Genomic DNA, 18,668 nt, shown 5'->3' with positions numbered 1-18,668 from the left:
TTTATCTACAGAAGCAAAGAACCCTTTAGCAAAAACCAAGTGTGAAATAATTTTTCTCTCTTTTAAAAGTAGGTTAGGACTTCTAAAAGAAAAAAGTGAGGTTGATTTGGTTTATTAAAGTCATCTCTTTAACATACGTTTGCTTTGATAATAATACTGGCTCAATTCTGTGTTTCATCTGCTATGTTTAAAAAAAATCACATAAAAACTAGATTAAAGCATGAAACTAAAACTGCCAACATGTTTTGCCCTTTGTTTTCTACTAATGACAACCACAACAACTCCTCTATTAATTCATAGGTAGTGAAAACGTCAAAGTGTATCAGAATTATAACACTAAGTGTATTTTCTGGATCTATTCCTAAATCCTTGTGAGTCTGTTATTGTATGGCCACAATACAAATAACAATTGCAAAAGGATATGCCCAACATATATCAAATTACAGATTCACTGTTACTTTAAGACATTTTACTAACCAATTTCCTTATTCTGAGCTCCATTATGCATCCAAATCTAAAGCATTTAAAAAGATGAGGTAGTGAAATTGCTGAAAAAAAGATTAATATACAAAAATCAGCCAGTGATAGTAATTAAAAAAAAGTGGGGAAAAAAATTTCATTTACAATTATATCCCTTTTAAATCCTATATATTTGCATACCCTGTATTAAACAAAATAAATTTAAATATATAATAAACATTTAACATGCATATATATAATACGCAGTACTTGACCTAACAAAAAATGTGCAAAACCTATGTGATATGTGAATAAAGAACTATAAAATTACTGAGGAATATGTAGACACTATACTTATTGTATGGGCGTTTTCATTATTGTAAATATGTCAATTTTTCCCAAGTGAATCCATACCTTTAAGGAATTTCTAATAAAAATACCAACAGAAAATTTTGGGAAATTTAACAAATGCATTAAAAATTTCATTTGAAAGGAGAAATGCATATGGCTACCTAAAAAAACAGAAGCAACAAGACTACTGAAGGAACACTTGCCTTTCCAGATACCAAAATATATTATTTAGCTATACTAATTAATGTAACTCTACACTGGTATAGGAATAGAGAGTTAGACTAATGAAATCAAACAGGACAAGATCAGTAAATAACACTACATAAAATCAAACTTCAGTATGGCAATGAGTCTGAAAGGTCAAAGGACAAATGATAATCTGTGAAAATGTTTACAACGTGAGACAAAAGGTTAATATCCTTAAAATATAAAAAGTTCTATCCAATCAATTTTTTAGAGGCTAAGAAAAACCCCAACATTAAAACAAAGGATAAGAACATAAAATTGGATGTCCATTACACATATAGAAAGATACTCATCCTCCCTAAGGAAAGTAAATATGAGCAATGAAAATTTTTCATCTGTTAGACTGGCAAAGATTAAAAAGAATGATATTGTAGTATTAGCAAGAGTGTGGAGAAATGGATACCTGCATATAGTAATGGCAGTATAGAAGTTGCAGAAAGCAATTTAGCAGTATCTACTAAAATATTAAATCTAGATATTCTCTGATCCCATAATTTTAGATGTTGGAAGCTATTCCATAGAAAAATATGCATGAGTCTGTCTGTAAAGGACCAAGTGTATAATATTCATGTACCACCATACATAGTATCAAAAAAATAGAATGACCTAAATGACACCAACAAGTGAATGGTTCAGATAAATAAATAATGGCACATTCACATTATGGAATATAATGCAACACAAAAATTAAAAAGGCACCTCTACGTTTACTTACTTGGAAAGATATCTAACAGTATATTCTACTGTGAGTGTACTGTTAAGTTTTTTGGAAAAAAAAAAAAAAAAGGAATTTGGAGAGCCACCTGGGTGGCTCAGTCGGTTAAGCATCCGGCTCTTGGTTTCCGCTCAGGTCGTGATCTCACAGTTTCCTGAGTTCAAGCCCTGCATCCGGCTCTCCACGCTGGCAGCATGGAGCCTTTTTGGGATTCTCTGTCTCCTCTCTCTCTGCCCCTACCCCACTTGCTCTGTCTCTCTCAAATAAACTTTAAAAAAAAAAAAAAAAAAAAAAGGAATACCAATGTGAAAATTAAAAAAAAAAAGGAATTTGGAGAACAGTGTGCAAAATATGATCCCTTATTTGTATGTGTAAAGAAAACTATCTGAAAGTTTACAGATTCAATTACTTTACATCCTTTTGTAAGGACTGAATATTTTTGCAGTAAGTATACATTCTTTTCTGTGTTAAAGTACAAATCTTAGGAGAAAAATCTAACGTTTCTTACATGGAATACTATATTCAACTGAACATTTTTTCAATCTTTACAGGATAAAAGCTATTTAAAAAATCAGCAATAAAATCGCCTTTTTAACTCTTGAAAATGTGTTTATTTTCTAAGCACATATTGAGTGTGTTAGACTCTGAAGATATAAAAATGAATGAGACATTACCTCTGCCTTGAAGGAACCCAAAGTAAACTGTGAGGGACAGACTAGTATTCAAATAAGTACAATGAAGTGCCGAAGTTACTATGACAGTAGTATACGTAGGGATAAAAATGGAAACGGAAAGGGAGATCATTCTACTTGTGGGAAAACATATCAGAACAGACTTAAGCTTATGCTTGAGTGAAATCTTAAAGATGATGCACTGACCAGATGGACAAGAAGAGAAAGGAAGTACGTGCAAAAGAGATATATATGCATTCTTCTAATTAAGGAAGATATTTCTGGACAGAGTGCTACAAATATACAATGATGAGAATTTGAATGCCAAATGTCAAACCAAAACAATTTTCAAACCTATAATAATAACGTTCATCTAATATAATTTTATTTTCTATGCTAGCTGAAAATTCCTTTTAAGTTCCAGCTATTTTTTACAAATTTTTTTTCTAAAAAATGTCTACAAAAATGCTTTATAAATGGTTGTATTTAAAACCCTGTTTTATTTCTTCATTAAAATACAAACTGCCTTCTAAGTGCACAGACTTTATGCTTTCCCTGCTTAAATTCTTCCCCTACACCGTAGTTCCAAAGCTCAACATGTTTGAGTCCAACACAAAAACACCCCAACACAATAAACAAGGTCTATTTTCATAAAAGAGTTCATATTTTGCGAACACCTAAAGGTTCTTAACACTGCTTTCAGGGAGTGTATCTCCTTCGCTGCAAAATATTACCCAACTTACCTCTAAGGAACAAAACCTACCACACACATACAAAGAAAAATGTGGGCTTTTACCTCATGAAGCGTGAGATGTTTCCCATCCTTTCTCTTTGAGTCAAACCTGCCATATATTGCACTGTACTTTCGAATTTCCTCCTCTTTGTGTGGATCATCGTCACTCATCTCAAAGATGTGCCCGATCATTTTGGCCAACTTCTTGTTGGTTTTTAGCAGCTCTTTCACTTCATTCAAGTCACTTTTTGGCAGCGTGGGGGCCATCCGCTCCACACACTCGGCCACAGACAGCGCGGCGGCAGCGTCCAGGGCCTCGCTGCTTTCCTTCGGGGAAGCCGGGGAGCCAAGGTCTGCCGGAGAGAGGCTGTGCTCACTCTCGGTGGCGTGGTGGCCTTGCCAGAGTCTGGACTCCCCGATACCCTGCAGCACTAAGCTCCCCACCACATCTGATTTCCCCTGTCCCAAACTCTGCACACAAGTGGTGGCAGCGCACTTGGGGATTTTTAAGTGAGGTTCCCGGGCACTGCTACTCCTGTCATAACTGCTGCAGGATATCCCCAGCCACGTTGGTGATCCCTCTGGTAACTTATAGATGGGTATGCTACTGACAGGCAGGGAAGTCAGTGGCTGATTGAAAAGGCCAGGGTTTGTAACCCAGTCTCTCAAAGCTTTCTGTAGCCTTCTGACATGAAGGGGTTTGCTAGCCATGCCCACGAGCGCCATGATTTCCAAGAATTCCTCTTCTCCAGCTTCACAGAGCTGCTGGACATCATCACCACCTTGTTGAATAAAGGCATCAAAGTAAGACAGCAGATTGGCTTTTTGTAATATTCTATACAACTGCAACTCCCCCAGGGTCCTGGGTAAGGCTGCAGCCATTACTGTGGATGGTCTTAACCTGCAAGAAGAAGAGAGGAAATACTCATCTCACTTGCTCCAAAATTCTTAAACCTGTTTTTCAGACACCACAGGATTTACAAATACAGTGTGGGAAGAACAAAGACAAGGAGCATTTGCATAGCAACTGTTAAGGAAGCATCCCCCCTCTACGTAAGTTCTCTCATTTTATTCTCCTACCAATCCTAGTGGTCAATATAATTGTTTCCATTTTAAAGTGAAAACTATAAAGAATGCAAGTAATTTGCCTAAAATCTCACAACTAGTTAAGCAGAAGTCTAAGACTCAAACCAAGGCTTACAGGGCTCTATATCCTCTATTTTTGACTTTTCACGTTGCTGCTTCCATGGTATGAATACAGAGGTGAAGTGAAGGATAATCAAATTCAGAAGGACATAATAAGTATGTTATACTGCCATTTGCCGAATACTTATTTTGCCTCAGACAATATGACAAATACTTTACATTACATCTACAGATGGTCCCCAACTTACAGGTTTGACTTACGATTTTTCAACTTTGCGATGGTGCGAAAGCCATATGCATTCAGTAGAAACCATGCTTCAGATTTTGAATTTTGATCTTTTCCTGGGCTAGCAATACTCTCTTGTAATGCTGGGCAGCAGCAGTGAGCCAACGCTCACAGTCAGCCACACAATCATGAGGATAACAACCAATATGCTTACCATCATTCTGTGCCCATGCCAACCACTGGTTTTGACTTTTAGTATTCAATAAATTACATGGATATTCAACACTTTATTATAAACTAGGCTTTATGTTAGATGATTGTGCCCAACTGTAAGCCAATGTAAGTGTTCTGAGCACGTTTAAGGTAGGCTAGGCTAACCAATGATGTTCAGTTAGGTTTGGTGTATTAAACCCGTTTTCAACACATGACATGTTACAACTTTCTGGAATGTTACCCCAACTATAAGTCAAAGAAGATCTTTAATCCTCTCAACAGCCCTGCGAAATTGGTATAGTAATTCCCATTTTATGAAGAAAAATTAGCAAGATTAGTCTGGCAGGCAGAGGAAGATAGATTTCAGTATGAATTGGAGGTGAGAAGATAGAAGGTGGTGGTAATTTAAGAACCAAGAAAAAGAGAAGGAGGAAAAATTCAAACAAATAAATGACAGGATTTGGTGATCACTTAGATGTAAGTGATGAAGGAAAGGAAATGGCTACCATTTTTTGACACTTTCTGTGATTCCACGAAAAGAGTTAATGGAGGACTACAGGATTACAGTCTAAGAACCGCGACAGGCATTGGGGATACAGAAAAATCAGGATGATGAGATTCTCTTTCAAACATATGGCACTTGAAGATGGCGTAAGGTAGAATGCTTAAATAGATATGCCCTGCATGCAAAGTAACAGACTGGAGCCTAAGTGTGTATAACGGTTAGAGATACAGAATGGAAAAAGGGAGAGTGGAACAGCCCTCCAAAGAAACAGAGGAGAGCCTAAGACAGAGTCCAGGAAGAAACATACTCTTAGAACCCAATCAAGACAGAGAAGCCTGCTTTTAAAGAGACAGAACAAGACCCAGCAAAGCACTTCTTGACCTCTTAGCAGCCTTTAAAAGTTATTCACAGTTGCCTGGAGACCTCCCACATACAAAGAGGAGTTGGCCAAGTACTTCCATATAAGAGAAACAAACATGTTGTAATCAACCTACTCCTTTAGGATTAAAAAGTATCCTATAGCCCTCCATGGAGAAAGTTATCGAAAGCCAAAAGAGTATGTACATCAGAGGAAAACGGAAGCTCCACTTGCAACTCAAAATTGTACAGAACAACAGTTAACTGGGAGATAAGGCAAGCAGAGGAGTCTTAGGAACATCTCTAAAGGCCAGGAGGTCATTCAATTTTTGGGACTTCTGTTTTATGTCATTCACCAGAATGCTATACAAAATCCTGTCTCAGTCATCCCATTGAAGAAGAATGTAGCTCCCTAACACCCTAAGGACTGACTTCTAAGGGGACCTCTGTGTCATCCACAATCTGCTTGGATCAACTAGTGACTTCCTCAAATTTTATGGTTCTTTATTTTACAAGGGTATTGCCAGGTGACTTGATGACCTGTCCCCAAGGGTTATATCCCTTTATAAGGGATATAAAAAAAACAATTTAATTGGGGAGCAGCAGCCATCACTTGGGGTGCTACTAAAAAATACAATTTCCTATGTCACAGAGTTGTACCCTAGGAGACTCATGATTTGATAAATTTGGCAACATACACTAGAAGATCCCTATTTAGTATACCTTCTGGGTACCACAAACTCCTACATATTGTGATCATCCAGATTTTTTAAGTCTACCTTCATATTCATGCCACCTCAGCCCTCTGGATAAAAACATTCTCACATCTTCCAAATCACCCACAAGAGGATCTGCTTGCCCTCCCACTCCAGGGAGCCTCTCCAGGGAGAGAGCGTTTCATCCAGCTGGACACTAAAACCTAAGAACACAGTTCTTTGGAACTACAGACGCAAGATAAAGTCCGTATTGAACTACATTATACCAAATAGAAGGACTTCTAGAAAGTGTCTGAGGTAGAAAAAAGGAAACCTCCTTTCCCATCATGCACCTAATGCAAGAGCTTCAAAGACTTTCAGCTCAAGAGTATACAAAAAAAAAATACAGGTACACACACAATCTTTTTAATAAACGGACTATAACTTTGCAGGGTTTGTGATGATTTCATCATATGTGCTCCCCCAAATTATACAATAAAGGAAAGACTACATGAGAAAATCTGTAAGAATAGTTTTTGAATCTTTTTATTAGCAATAAGAAAGGAAAGGAATATATGTTAGACAAATATAAAAGAGAAAAAACTTAAGGAGAACTAAAGACCCAAACTTAAGTTTTATTCTTCTGACATTAAGTCTATAAGTTTGGAAAATATTAATTTAAAATGTCTATCCTTTCTCATCTTTACCTAGAAAGAAAAGAAACCCTCTAGTTCCTAAGGGGGTAAGAAAGCAGTGCCATTAAGAAAGCAGTAATTATTATACTGCCTCCGTAATGACTGATAGGACCAAATGTGCATTTCCAAAGTCAAGATACCAGATGAAAGATAAATAAGTCAACTATTTAGAGTCCCAGGAGGCTTCTAAAGGCCCACACTGACTGCTGGGAAAGGAGTTTTCACCTTAAGCTTTTGCTTTAGGAGAATGTTTCAGTTTCTTACAAAAGCCAGTTGTGATAATTTAAACACCCACCACTTCATACATTAACTTGATTTGATTTAAAAGAAAATTCTTATGAGTTTTTCTGTTTTTACAAACGCTGTATCTATTCATGCTTCAATATGAAGGTCAAACAAGTCAAGAACAAGCATCTATCTACATCTCTCCAATCTTTAGTAAATATAAAAAGATCCGAACGACAACACGATAAGCAGGTAGCTAATAGTATAGTAAATCTACTCAGCTGAAAACTACTGCTACCTGGCCTTTGCAGGATGCTGAAACAACCATGGTGAGTCTGACCTTTTTATGAATTCCAAAGTTAAGAGAAACCGGTTACTAATTTTTACTGCATTCAAAATCTCAACCAAAGGCCTGCTGCCTATATACAGCAAACCTCCACTTGTACTAGCTTGAATGTTCTCAGCCTGGTCAGTTCAAGAGGAAGAGGAATTAAACAACAATGGATTCAATTAAGGCCATTTGTTATTCATTAATCTATTTTTAATGGTAATAATTGTTACAGAACCTTAAAAACAAACTCACTTTGCTTCCTTACTGGATACCATCAGTCACCTGTCAGATTCGAATTATGCTCAATAAAATAAGGGGTTAGCTTGGCCCAGAAAACTTGACAGGTCAACTCCTACCATTTTGTCCTTGAACCACAACGAAGCACTTAATACGGCTACAGGAAACAAAACTTCTCTGGCATTTAGTGTAGGACAGAGGCCTTTACTGGTCACTAGAGAAACGAACCTTTCCCTTAAACCTGCCTGAATCCATTCCAAGAAGTTTCAGCCTGCCTCCTGGTCCTACAACTCTATCAAAACTCTCAAGCAGCTATTATCATTAGCCTCTCTCTTTAACCTCTCTGCAGCTTGACAGAACTCCATGAAACACTCTATACCTGACTTTGGTAATGGCAATGCCTTCCTTAAGTACAAGAGTTCTCTCAACTTTTACATTAAATCTCTTTTCTATTGTCTTTCCATATTCTCCATCAAAAGAGAATCTCAACCACTCCCAGGCTTCAATTATCACAAAAAGCAGACTGACCTCCAAATCGTTATCTGAAGATTGGACCAGTGCCAGGGACCGTGGGGTTACTGGCAAATGTGCAACAAGCACTGGCTAGTGAGTAAAAAACATGCCTTTCACACAGGCCTACTTTGTGAATGAAAGTAAACACCTTGTGATTTAATAAAATAATAAACTTATTTAAAAGTGTAACCGGGGCGCCTGGGTGGCGCAGTCGGTTAAGCATCCGACTTCAGCCAGGTCACGATCTCGCAGTCCTTGAGTTCGAGCCCCGCGTCGGGCTCTGGGCTGATGGCTCAGAGCCTGGAGCCTGTTTCCGATTCTGTGTCTCCCTCTCTCTCTGCCCCTCGCCCGTTCATGCTCTGTCTCTCTCTGTCCCAAAAATAAATAAACGTTGAAAAAAAAAATTAAAAAAAAAAAAAAAGTGTAACCAAATTCACAGTAGTGGTCGAAGTGGTCACAGTAGCTGTTGTCATTACAGTATACGTTTCTCACTCAAAAATACTAAAAAATATCAATGAACATGTGCAATTTTTTAATTAAAAAAATAATCTTCGTAACTGAAAAGTTTGAGAACCATCAGACCAAATCATTTTTCTGGTAATTTCGCATTTCAACTACTACCTGGAAATTGTCAAAACTTCACATTTTCCTCCCTTCTTCCACACTCCCAAATCTACTCTTCCCAACTCTTATTTCTTTAGTTGCGCCACTACTCTTTCATCTTTGTTTTCCTCTTCCTTTCTCAAATCCTCATCTCTTTAAACCACATCACCACCCTTTTTCTTTCTCTGCCTCAAAAGCACCCAATTCTAGTTTTGACTGCTTCTTGCTTCAACATTGAAAACAGCTCCCCCTTACCTCCAATACATCCCATACTGCAATACCAACTTTATCTTCCTAAAGATCTTCCTCTTTACTCCACCTGTGCAAATGCCCCCACTGCAAGGGAAAGAAATCCAAACTACTCATACAGGCATCCCAGACCCAAACCTACCTTTCCAGCCTTCTCTCTGGTCCCAAACATGCCCCTGTGCTCATGCCAAACTGATACACCGGGCATTCCTCGAATGTGCCTCCCACTTCCCTGCCCCTGTGCCAGGCACGCTCCCTCCCACCCACCTCCACTAGCCTTTTCCATAAAGCCTTTCCCACACCCCCTTGGCGTAGGTGTCCTCTCCCTTCTCTGAACCCCACACTACTTCCTGTCTCATTTTTCCCCCACTTATTCAAATATGCCAGTTACTGACCTAGTCCTGGGGATCTGGAAGAAAGATGACCTTCATGGGGAATGAATTAAGAGGGAGTAGGAAGACAGATAAGCAGACACTTAAACACTGTGACAAATGCCATTCTAAGTGTTATACATAAGAAGCCACAGAACAGAGAAGCAACCCCACCTGGCTCTGCGGAACAGGTTACTGTCAGGCTATAAGCTCCCTGAGGGTAGGAACAGGCCTTGTTATCCCCCTCTGTTCCTAGCAAAGTGCTCAATGTAGAATAAAGTCTTTATGAAGGCTGCTGTTGAATGAAACCAACATTTGAGACAAAATATGATCATTGGCCCCCTTTCACATACCAAAAGGGATGCTCTCTGTGTAAATTGGTGTCCTGAAGAATTTCGAATCTAGTAACAGTGCTTTAGCTGTTACTTTCCCTATAATCTCCTACATTCTCTCATCCTCAATATTTATTTCTCATAAGGCTGTATGGTTGATTCCCATAACATGGCTATTTTTCCAAGAGATCAAAGGATGCATTCCCTGATGCAGAAACTACACATGATTAGTGTTAGAATATACTTCATGTGTTAGTCCAGACCCAGCACCAGCATTTTAAGAGATCACGAAAGAAAAGTCTTTTCCCTCCATTTCCACAAATAAAAATGCAATCGAAGCTATCCTCAAATAACAAATACCAAATGGATTCATAATCACTACTCTTGAATCCTCCTCTTCATGTCATAGGAAATATACACACTTTTGTGAAGTCTGTGGCATTCCAAAGAGGAGAGACTCTTCCAGCAGTGAGGAGAAAGCAAGGGCAAAATCCCAGTAAAATGTGACTGATTTTTTATGCAAAGGACTATAAATTCCTTCCTCCCAACACAGCCTGAAATTTTTACTTTAAAATTGTCTAAGTTAACAGCAGCTTCTTACAGATTTATAAAAAATGTGAAAAAAACTTGGGAAGTTAGCTCATGAGTCATTTACAGATTAAGGTGAATTAGTTCCACCAGACTGTTTTCCTCTTAACATCTAGATGAGATCCAGTGTGTGCCAAAGGAATGAAAGATAGGGACTGGAAATGGTAAGGAAAAAACAGGAAACTTGAGGGTAGAGACCGCATTTAAAGCCTCTGAAGTACCACCAAGTTCGGAAGACTGTAGCTTAAAGGTATAGGGCCTGGGGAGAAGGGCTCAGTGGGTTAGGACACAGGTTGAAACACAAAAGGTTTACGAAAAGCCAGAACTGGGCTTAGGAATGGATGAGCCTTAAGCCTAGGAAATGAATTCTAACTTTCGTCCTAGTCCTACAACTCAAGTTAAAATAATTAAGTTTAGTTACATCACGGCTTACACTTAAGACTGCAGACTTGGCCTAGGCACTAACTCCTGTATGTTCCAAGTGCCAAATAATTTACTTAAACACATTTATTACTAAGCATTTAGTGATCTTAAGGTATTTTGGATCTCATTGCTGTCATAGCTCTGAATTAAACATATAGCTCCTAATGGATATTAGTCGTAATTTGGGAAACTTAAAATGTTCCCTCCTATTGATTTTTTCTGATTTCTGAATGAAGCTGGAGAAAAATGTCTTACAGACCCCTTAAAGTTTTAATTAAAGTATCCAATGCTTAAGTTTAATCTATTAAATTAGAAAAACAGTATATTATATTTATTTTTTCAATTAAACAATAACTACGCATTAACATAGGTATTTTATAGGATAAGGCTGGAAATTCTTCAATTAACTCACAGCCAAATCATTCAAGAAACATTGTCCTCTGAGCACACAGAATGCATGTAGTGTATATAAATGTTAACACTTTTTTCAGAAATTTCTCTTTGGGGCGCCTGGGTGGCTCAGTCGGTTAAGCGTCCGACTTCGGCTCAGGTCATGATCTCGGCTCAGGTCATGATCTCGCGGTTCGTGAGTTTAAGCCCCGCGTCGGGCTCTGTGCTGATGCCTTGGAGCCTGGAGCCTGCTTCGGATTCTGTGTCTCCCTCTCTCTCTGCCCCTCCCCTGCTCATGCTCTGTCTCTCTGTGTCACTAAAAAATAAAGAAATGTTAAAGAAAGAAAAAAAAAAAGAAATTTCTCTTTAAAATTAAATTAATGTACTGTGCAAATTAACGTGCAGCCCCCTAAACAGAATGTATTGAGAAATGACAAACTATTTGAAACCCTAATGGTATGTTTTAGCTGTGAGAATTCTGACAAGATGAGGATTACTATTTTTTCCCAGCATCAACTTCTCTGATTTCCCACTTGTTCCATTATTAAGTTTAAGAGAGTTTAAGACATTCTACTATTGTACTAGTTTTTTGAACATGTCAGATCAAAAAGGAAATTTGCATTTAATATCGTAACTGTGCTAATCTTCATTCTACTGAAAAGTATGAAAGAAGCAGGTAAGATAAAACTAAATCCAAAGCAAAGGGGCTAGGGACCTTTTATTATGCCTGAATGGGGGTTATTTATTCCTTAATAGATTTAAAGAACTCCATGATGAAATATTCATATGCGAGACAATTATACATTAGCAAGATCTAAACTGTTCAAAACATTATAAAATGGTCCTTTCCATGAAAGAAATATAAAGCATAAAACATCATATTCATAATGCACATGAAGAGCACCAACAAAAATAAACAGACTTCTAATGGAATAGATGAGACCCAAGTCTTAGAAAAGAGTCTAGGTCAAGAGACACACAAACCTGCCATATTTGTTTCCATTCAACTACCTTTTACTTTAAATATTTAAAGCTCATGCAATAGATTCTTCAAAGGTCTCTCCCACTTTGTAATACATTTAATTTCTTCTTTCAGAGCATCCACAATGCAAACCCCCAAAATCCTTAATAATAAACCATTATGTCCTTAAAGTGTGATTAAAATATCGGAAGCTTTAACTGATTCTCAGAGGAATGAAAATCTATTAACTTTCCTATAGGAAAATGGGTGTTCCTTAATAGTCACAAAAAAAGGAAAATTTTAAATTATTTTAGCTGAGATTAAATTATATCAATAATTCTGAAAAAGGATGAGATTTAATTAATATATCAAATTACTTATTAGACACACAAACTCACTAAATTTTCTTTTATCAGGTTTAGTATTCCTAAGGATTTCTGTCATTTTAATTACATCCACAATTAGCAGGCAGAATGAAATAAAATTAAAAGTCTACAATGCCTCAATGTTATTATTATTAATATGGATTCATTCACATATAACAGAGAATCACCAGAGACAAGGAATAGGAGATTTTTCTAATACCAGGATGGCATATTAACTTTTGTGCAAGATGCTAAACTAATAAAATTAAAACAAGAAACTTTCCCATGGTTCCTTGAAATTATTTTCTTTCAAGACCTAATTTTCCAGCATCCAACACCCCAACAAGAACAAAGAAGGCTGACCTTGCCAGACAGCTATACATTCTTAAGAGGACTTTTATATGTATTTTAATACCTAGGGGTATAACATAATTTTTAAGCTTAATTAAAGGACAATATTAAATGTCTCAAATGATATTGAAAGATGGAGGAAAAAGGATACCCTTGAATCTAAGAGCCCACTTCTACTGGCACTTAGGTTAGAAGCAGCTCTTTTAAGCCTTCACCCAAAATAGAGAAAGTCCTATGCATCGTTTTCCAATATTTCTCCTTAAAACCCACACATAAATTGTGACGTGTCATAATTTGGTATGTTTCACAAGGGAAAATCTTCAAAAAAGTGAAAATCTAAAAAGGTAATTCACTGTGTGCACACTTTTCTAACAAAACAGCCTAGCATTTCCTACGTGACTAATCTATTTTAAATTCTGTTCCTCTGTTCCTATGCAATCTAATATTATCTATTAAAACTGCCAAAATATTTTTAAACAAGATCTGAGAATTTCCCTCTCAGCTTCTGATCTTTGCACTCCTTGAGTTTGCAGACACGTCACTGGCAAACCAATTGGTAGTGACAGGTTACTCCAAGTCAATTCTTTGGGATGCAATCTGAAATTGACAGTTACCCCAAATTTTCCATGCCTCACGGATCTCAATGAGCGTGGTGGGATAAAGCTACATGCAAGTCAAAGATTCCTTCAGATCACCGGCTGCAAACTTGGTCTGCAGAATCTATACCTGCATCTTCCAACTCAATTATCCTTTTCCAAGACCTCGGAATATTTTTATATTTTTAGGCTTACTTGGAAGTGTCGTTTCATATCTTAAGCCTTGTGAACCCTGAGATTGAAAGCCATAAACCTGATAGCACTTGCAATGTTTCTCCATGAATAAGATCACACACCTCTGCCTGCATCCAAGGCTTTTATGTCCCACATGTGTTTGCAAATTCCACACTCGGCCTTAGTGAGCACGAGTCTCTCGCTTCCCTGCACCTTGGTGCCAAGTTTCTGTAAGCCACTTCCAAGCAAAACTCTCCTTCCGCTTTTAAAAAGAAAACTACATTTGGAAGGAGAGGATACCCAGGAGAAAAATTAAGACTGAGTGTAACATTTCTATAAAGTAAACAAATCAACAAAAAGATCCCCCCCTGGGGAAGGTGGCTGCAAAACTCAGGGGCCAGCGCGAACACCCACCACGCACAATACACCACGCACCCCCGAGCCCCGCGCGACGACCCCAGTCGCGTTAGAATGGACTCGCAACCCCGGCTCTCTCGGAGGAAAGACGCACAACCCAGGCCCGCTGCCTTGCTCGCCCTCTTCTCGCTGCCCCGGCGCACCGAATTTCTCCGGGAATCGCCCACACGAGCCAGATGCCGCCCTCTCCTTCCGGTGGCGGCCGCGCGGGGCCCGCTCCCCAGGACGCCGGCCCCCGAGTGCCCGCGCGGCCCGGCGACTCTGCCGCCCCAAGTTCGCCCGCCGCCTCACGAGCGCCAACGCGTCTCGCACTTGGCAGACAGCTAGCAGGTACGTACTCGGCCAGCGGCTGCAGCGGTCTTGGCACACTCTCCCGCGAGGACTGCTCAGCCCCAACTCCGAAGTGACGGCCCCCAGCTCTCCCTCCTCAGGCGGCAGCGGCGGCCGGGACGCCCCCGCTCCCATCGAGGGGGGAAGGGAAGGTGGTGGGCGCGCTCTCCCTGCTTCCCCCCCAGCTCGGACCCGCCGCTCCTTCCTGCCCGCCAGCCCCGACGGCGCTCCGCTCGGCCGCGTTGGCGGCGGCGGCTCCTCAGGGCTCCGGCGCGCGGGCGGTGGCAGCCGCACCTCCCCCGCCGCGTCCTCCCTCCTCCTCCCTTCCCTTCTCCTCCCGGCGCGCGCTGCACCCTCCCCCTCCCCCGCCCGCCTCCGCCGCCTCCACCCCCCGCGCGCTGTCACATTGGGAGATTCCGCTCTTGCTACATTCGCCGCTCCGGCTCCCGCCCACGCGCGGCCGAGTGACGCAGATCCCGGCGTGGGCCGCCGCGGGGCGGGGGCGGGGGCGGCGGCCGCCGGGACCCGGGCTCGGCCTCTTCCCGCCGCCCCCTCCGCGGAATCCGGAGGGCGGCCCATTCACACGGCAGCTGGGAGGAACCAAGTGGGCGCCCGGGAGGGGGCGGCTCCCGCGAGTCCCGCTCCGGGCGGGGGGAGGGGGCGGGAAGGAGGGAAACGGGGGTGGAGGGCGGGAGGGGACGCCGCCTCGGGCCTGCTCTCCAGCTGCCAAGTGAACCGGGAAGATTTGCAATTTAAAAAAAATTCTTTTTTAATGTGTGAGGTTCCCAATATAGTATTTCAAAGAGCACACCCCGCCAAATCCAACATCCTCCGGGAGGCTGACTTGAAAAAAAATAGCGCCCTCGGCCCACTAATCTGGGCGCCATCCTCGCCCCCGCAGGCGAGGCGGGTGCGCCAGGTGCGCCCCTTGCCCTTTGGTCCCAGGCGGCCTGCGGGAAGTTAGCCGCGACCGCACTGAGTGGGGGCGGCAGGTGCGCAGAGGTGGGAGAAAAACTGGCGATTTTGGAGAATCTCTGCCTCGCCCATCTTGCCCCCTCCCCAGCACTGCCTCGGCGTTGGGGGTGGGGGAGGAGGGGAAGAGTGAGAACCCACAAACCCGAAGTGCGGATTTGACGACTGTCCTGCTTTGCCCGGCAACTTAATTCCACCCTTCTCAACCCTCCTAAAAACCTGCCTGTGTTATTTTACTGGTTAATATTTTCTATTTCCTGGGTGAAGAAATCCGATAGTGCTTAGAACAGTTCTGGGGTGTATTTAAACAGAGTTCCCGAGGCACGCTATAGAATTTGTGGGTTTGGTTTGCATCAACTTTTCTAACCCAACAAAGTATTAAAACACCTCCATAAATGTATCTCAACTACTGTCACAATTTTTGGAAATTTGTTTTAGAATCTATTATCTCTTTACAAAAACGGGAAAATGAAAGAATTCCCCGAATGTTTAGCAACGTGCTCTTGAAGGGCAGAACACATTTAGTAAATCTAAACTACTGCAGATACAGGTAGAATTCCGTTTTAACATACATATAAAAACTCAGTTTTATAGGAAGCCATTCCCACATTCTGGCTGGGTTCCCAGTGTGCCTACTTCGCTGATGGGGATACAAGGCATTCTTTGAAATGGGAAATTCTTCATACCACATCTTTATGTTGCAGCAACGGATGGGATGATAACATTGAAAGAAAAAGGCCTTATTAAAGTACTGAACTTCTTTTTTTCTTTCTTTCAAAAACACGTTGAAAGAATGAGTATTACCACAACGGGATATATAGAATTAAACTTCTTTTTCCAATGTTACTGAAAGGTTCTGTATGGAGTAGTTGCATTGACATATCAAATGAATAAGCATGCTTGCTTCCTCAAGTTCTTCAACTGAAGAAATCACTGCTGGAAGTTTGTCTTAGCCTAATTGTCATGGTTTTGAAGTTGCGGACCTTGTTCTCCTAAAGAGAAAGTTAACAGGTTGTTATGAAATAAAGACAATTTCTTGGAAAGATACAGGTTAACAAATTTTCAGGCAATGAAATCTGCAAAATTCTAGTTTCTGTCTGGAATACTCATGTTTTGCAAACATTGTTGGTTCTGAATAGCTAGAAAAAAATAAGTTTCTTCCATAAGTATGTACAGTTAGTGATTCATAAGTCATGAAATGAGCAGTCTTAACCTGGACTGTTGAGCCTCCCAGTAGAATTGTTTCCAGAGTTGGTAGAAATGATATTAAATCCTTTTCCTGAGCCTTTGTATGTTTGGCCAGTCTTGAACATGCTGCTGAAAAGGAAATATGTCACAGCAGATATTTTTTCTTCCGACTTGTAACTGCTAATAGTTGTTCCCCCTCACCCATGGGGATATGTTCTAAGACCCCCCCAGTGGATGTTTGAAGCCGCAAATAGTACCAAACCCTATATATATTATGTTTTTTCCTGTATATATCTATGATAAATTTATAAATTAGGCACAGTAAGAGGTTAACAACTATGACTAATAATAAAATAGAACCATTATAATAATATACTGTAATAAAAGTTATGGAAATGTCTTTTTTTCTCAAAATATCTTATTGTCCTATACTAACCCTTCTTGGGGTGATGAGATGAACTGAGGTGAATGACTAGGTATTGTGACATAATTGGCCTTCTGATGTATCAGAAGGAGGATCATCTACTTCTGGACGATGGATTACTGAAACTATAGAAAGTGAAATCTGGGGCTACCATATTTCTACAGTTAAACACTGAAAACCTTCTTGTTTGTTTTGTGGGCACATTTAGGTAGTCTATTCTTCCATCTTTGCATTGCCTTAAACACTCTATGGTGCTGGGGTAAGTGATGGGAGGAAGGAAAATGAAGAAAAGATAAATTTTTAAGCTTTTAGGCATCAATTTCTATGCTTGTATAGTGTCTATATGACAGCTATATAGCCAACTAGTCAGTGTGGCTGCTCACAAAGAGAATTCATCTGTATCTGATAAAGAAGCATGATTCTTGAGGTGCCTGGGTGGCTCAGTCGGTTAAGCATCTGACCTCAGGTTAGGATCTCACGGTTTGTGGGTTCATAGCCCCCTGCTTCTGATGCTGTGTCTCCCGCTCTCACTCTGCCCCTCCCCTGCTCACATTCCGTCTCTCTCTGTCTCTCAAAAATGAATAAATGTTAAAAAAAAAAAGTATGATTCTTACTTACCTCCATACCACTTGTCATCCATACTACCCCAAACACCACCTCCTGTTCCACCTCCACCCCACCCCATGTCCAGACACACACAGTTATCTCCCATTGCCAGGCCCTGGTGGTTTGTTAAGGGAAGACATTCCATCCCCTATGGTAAAAACTATAAATTCTGATCGTTCCATATTCCATTCCATCTTGTAAGTGTATCTTAAACTTCTCTTGAATTCAATACATATGTGTTTAACAGGATCTAAAAAAAAAATATGTTATCAGAAATTCTTCAGTGATTGGAGCACCTGTATAGTTCAGTCAGTTAAGCTTCTGACTCTTGATTTTGGCTCAGGTCATGGTCTCACAGTCCTGAGATCAAGTCCTGCATCGGGCTCTGAGCTGAGCGTGGAGCCTGCTTGGGATTTTCTCTCTCTGCTTCTGCCCCTCCCCTGCTTGCACAGTCTCTGTTTCTCAAAATAAATAAATAAACATTTTTTAAAAACCAAAAAAAAATACTTCAGTGATTAAAGTGCATTTGCACAAATAAGGAGTTCTTTGGACAAAACCATTTCCACATGATGAAACTAAAAAAGTTTTTAGTAAAAAAAAAATGTAAAAAGTTGGTAGTGGTTCTGACATTTGAGTGAAAAATTTTGCTGAAAGAGCATTACTTTATTACTTTCAGAAAGATTTTTTACTTTAAAATGCCTCAGTGATTCAAAACAAAAGAATTCATAATATATTTAAAATGTTCTTAGAGGAGAGAAAGAATAGCATTATGGCTTATGACCTACAAGATTTAAGATACAATATAATGCTATCCTCCAGATTTGCTATTACTGCCTCAGAACAATTCTATACTTAACAAATTTTCCACTCTATGTGGTGGTGGCCCTACAATTAACTGAGTCATGTGTAATATTCATATAACCAGAAATATAATTAAAACTATCCTTATTTTACAATAAGAAATTTAAAGCTTTGGACTTGTACTATAAATTAAGTAGATTTTTGAATGC

General features: G+C 40.0%; 1 protein-coding gene across 3 annotated transcripts in view; it reads right to left on the bottom strand.

Annotated features, from left to right (window-relative positions):
* Positions 1–14,614, bottom strand: part of NAB1 (NGFI-A binding protein 1) — a 43,171-nt gene extending 28,557 nt beyond the window's left edge. For 2 of the 3 annotated variants that reach the window (XM_086719158.1, XM_086719159.1), the window contains exons 1-2: positions 14,477–14,614; positions 3,239–4,076 (exon numbers count right to left, since the gene is read on the bottom strand). In XM_086719158.1, coding sequence (XP_086575284.1) covers positions 3,239–4,057 — 819 coding nt within the window. In that variant the 5' untranslated portion in view covers positions 4,058–4,076; positions 14,477–14,614. Of the gene's footprint in view, positions 1–3,238; positions 4,077–14,281; positions 14,439–14,476 lie in introns of those variants that run through there. The other variant, XM_086719160.1, reaches the window with a different exon arrangement.
* Positions 14,615–18,668: the final 4,054 nt, after the last annotated feature.

Source organism: Puma concolor, chromosome C1, assembly GCF_028749965.1.
Source record: "Puma concolor isolate L17-30 chromosome C1, mPumCon1.1.hap2, whole genome shotgun sequence".
Classification (NCBI taxonomy): Eukaryota; Metazoa; Chordata; class Mammalia; order Carnivora; family Felidae; genus Puma; species Puma concolor.
This window is presented reverse-complemented; position numbering and strand designations above follow the sequence as displayed.